This window comes from Octopus bimaculoides, chromosome 4 (assembly GCF_001194135.2).
Source record: "Octopus bimaculoides isolate UCB-OBI-ISO-001 chromosome 4, ASM119413v2, whole genome shotgun sequence".
In the NCBI taxonomy this organism is placed as follows: Eukaryota; Metazoa; Mollusca; class Cephalopoda; order Octopoda; family Octopodidae; genus Octopus; species Octopus bimaculoides.
The window spans coordinates 23,087,728-23,090,227 of NC_068984.1; the positions used below are offsets into that span (position 1 = coordinate 23,087,728).

The window sequence follows — 2,500 nt, forward strand, 5'->3', positions numbered from 1 at the left end:
CTCTCTCTCTCTCTCTCTCTCTCTCTCTCTCTCTCTCTCTCTCTCTCTCTCTCTCTCTCACTCTCTCAAGCATAAGAAAGAATAAGGAAAACTTAGTTGATTCCTAACCATAATTTTCCATAATCTCAGCTTTGGTGATTCCATCAAGGTTACTGTACTCAACATGAAAGTCTGTCAGATTTTCATGCCGTGCTACAATATTCTGCAATTGTATGTTGGCTGCTTGCAGCTGTGCCACTTGGCTATTCAGTGCCAGAATATCCTCTCCCATTCTGCGCACTGCCTGTCTATAGCGATTCAATTCATCATGTGGCAGAAGTTCAGCTGATAAACTCACAGGATTTTCTACATGGCTACAATATAACAAAACAAACATTATAATGAATATACACACATATATATATACGTACATACATGCATACATACATACATACATACATACATACATACATATATACTTACACCCCCACATATATATATAGTAAAATAAGGATTCAGATACCTGTTAATAATTAAAAGCAGTTATTGAAAAATATCACATTTTCTATACATTCATCAATCGTTAGACATACCTGTTGTTAAACCATGGTGACCAGAATTCTCTGCTATTGAATGGTGAGTCAGGTTTGTGTTGTTCAACACCGGTGGTATCAGAAGGTCCCTCACTATTCATTCTTCAAACTTTATCTGACTGTTGAATATAATGTTTCAAAGAAATGATGTTTACAAACTGCCAGTTAGATGTGACAGCCATATAGAAGTTTACATGACAAATGTATATCTGTATACAATTTTAGATAAAAGAAAAAAAAAATGAAAAACAAAAAGGTAATATATTAAGATTTTGTTAGTTGAGATAAATCTTTACCAGGGGTGGAATAGGTCTAACATAAAACTTGGTTTAATAGTACTCTTTTAGCCTCTGGTAACTCCTGTGGAGTTCATTCTGTTGCAAGCATTTATCCCAAACACACAGTTCACTCCTTGCCTATACTGCTGACATCAATAAGGACATCAATTTCACTAATCTTGATGGGGGTTTATAAACACCATTGACTCAGGCACCTCTTCACTTACTCTCTTTTACTCATTTACTATTCAGCTGCTGTGGATAAGCAATCACTGAGTGGTGAATAACAAACAAGCTGAATAAAAATCTGTTATGTGCTACACAAACAGTATTAGATTTTATCCAGTTGAGTGGCTATTTGCAACACTAGTGACTGTTTATTCACTATTTTACTATGTATCAGTAGCAACAGATTTCATCTAAGAATGCAGTTGGCTGTGAGTACATGTTATTGACAAAGCTTAACAAGGCAGAAATGCATCAAATGTAATCACTAGCCACTGCAGGAATGATTTTTGTTTGCACTCTGTATGTGTTATGTATTTTCAAATACAACATGGCCATAAGAGATATTTTCTCCAGATGAACACTGCAGTAAATTTGCTATACACAATGTATTTACATTAAGTATGATATATAGATGGCTATTTTAATCTATTACCACTTTTGTTGCATATAACATATTTATATGTGAATAAGAATAACCAGAGCAAAATTCAGAGAGGTCCTACCTCTGCTGATAACAAAGGGTCTCTTGCTAAGAGTGAAAAGTAGACTGTATGACACATGTGTGCAAACAGACATACTACACGTCAGTGAAGCATGGGCTGTAACTGCTGAGGGCATGTGTAAGCTTGCAAGAAATGAAGCTAATATGCTCCGCCGGATGTGAAATGTAACTGTACATACACAACAGAGTGTAAGCACCCTGAGAGAAAAGTTAGATATAAGAAGCATCAGATGTGGTGTGCAAGAGAGACAACTGTGTTGGTATGGTCATGTGTTACATATGGATGAGGACAGCTGTGTGAAAAAGTATCACACCCTAACAGTGGAGGGAATCTGTGGAAGATGTAGACTCAGGAAGACCAGGGATGAGGTGGTGAAGCATGACCCTCGAATGTTGGGCCTCACAGAAGCAATGACAAGCGATCAAGACCTTTGGAGATATGCTGTGCTTGAGAAGACCCGGCAAGCCAAGTGAGACCATAGCTATAGCCAATGTGAGTACCCTTCAATTATTGGGCAATATGCTGTGCTTGAGAAGACCTGTTGAATCAAGTGAGATCACTGACATAGCTGATGCCAGTACCGCCTGACTTGCACCCATGCTGGTGGCACATAAGAAGCACCCTTTGAGTGCGGTCAATGCCAGTTCCACTGGACTGGCTCCCGTGCCAGTGGCACATTAAAAGCACCATTCGAGAGTGGTCATTGCCAGTGCCACTTGACTGGTTCCCATGCTGGTGACACGTAAAAAGCACCCACTACACTCTCGGAGTGGTTGATGTTAGGAAGGGAATCCAGCTGTAGAAACATTGCCAGATCAGACTGGAGCCGGGTGCAGCCATCTGGTTTCACCAGTCCTCAGTCAAACCATCCAACCCATGCTAGCATGGAAAGTGGACGTTAAACAATGATGATGATGAT

General features: G+C 39.4%; 1 protein-coding gene across 2 annotated transcripts in view; it reads right to left on the reverse strand.

Moving 5' to 3' along the window:
* LOC106876740 (coiled-coil domain-containing protein 33) overlaps positions 1 to 2,500 on the reverse strand; it is a 28,654-nt gene that overhangs the window by 23,464 nt on the left and 2,690 nt on the right. For both annotated transcript variants that reach the window (XR_008263878.1, XM_014925431.2), the window contains exons 2-3: positions 573 to 691; positions 109 to 353 (exon numbers count right to left, since the gene is read on the reverse strand). Coding sequence is in view for 1 of the 2 variants with exons in the window: in XM_014925431.2 (XP_014780917.1) it covers positions 109 to 353; positions 573 to 673 (346 nt within the window). In the remaining variant the exon portion in view is untranslated. The remainder of the gene's footprint in view (positions 1 to 108; positions 354 to 572; positions 692 to 2,500) is intronic.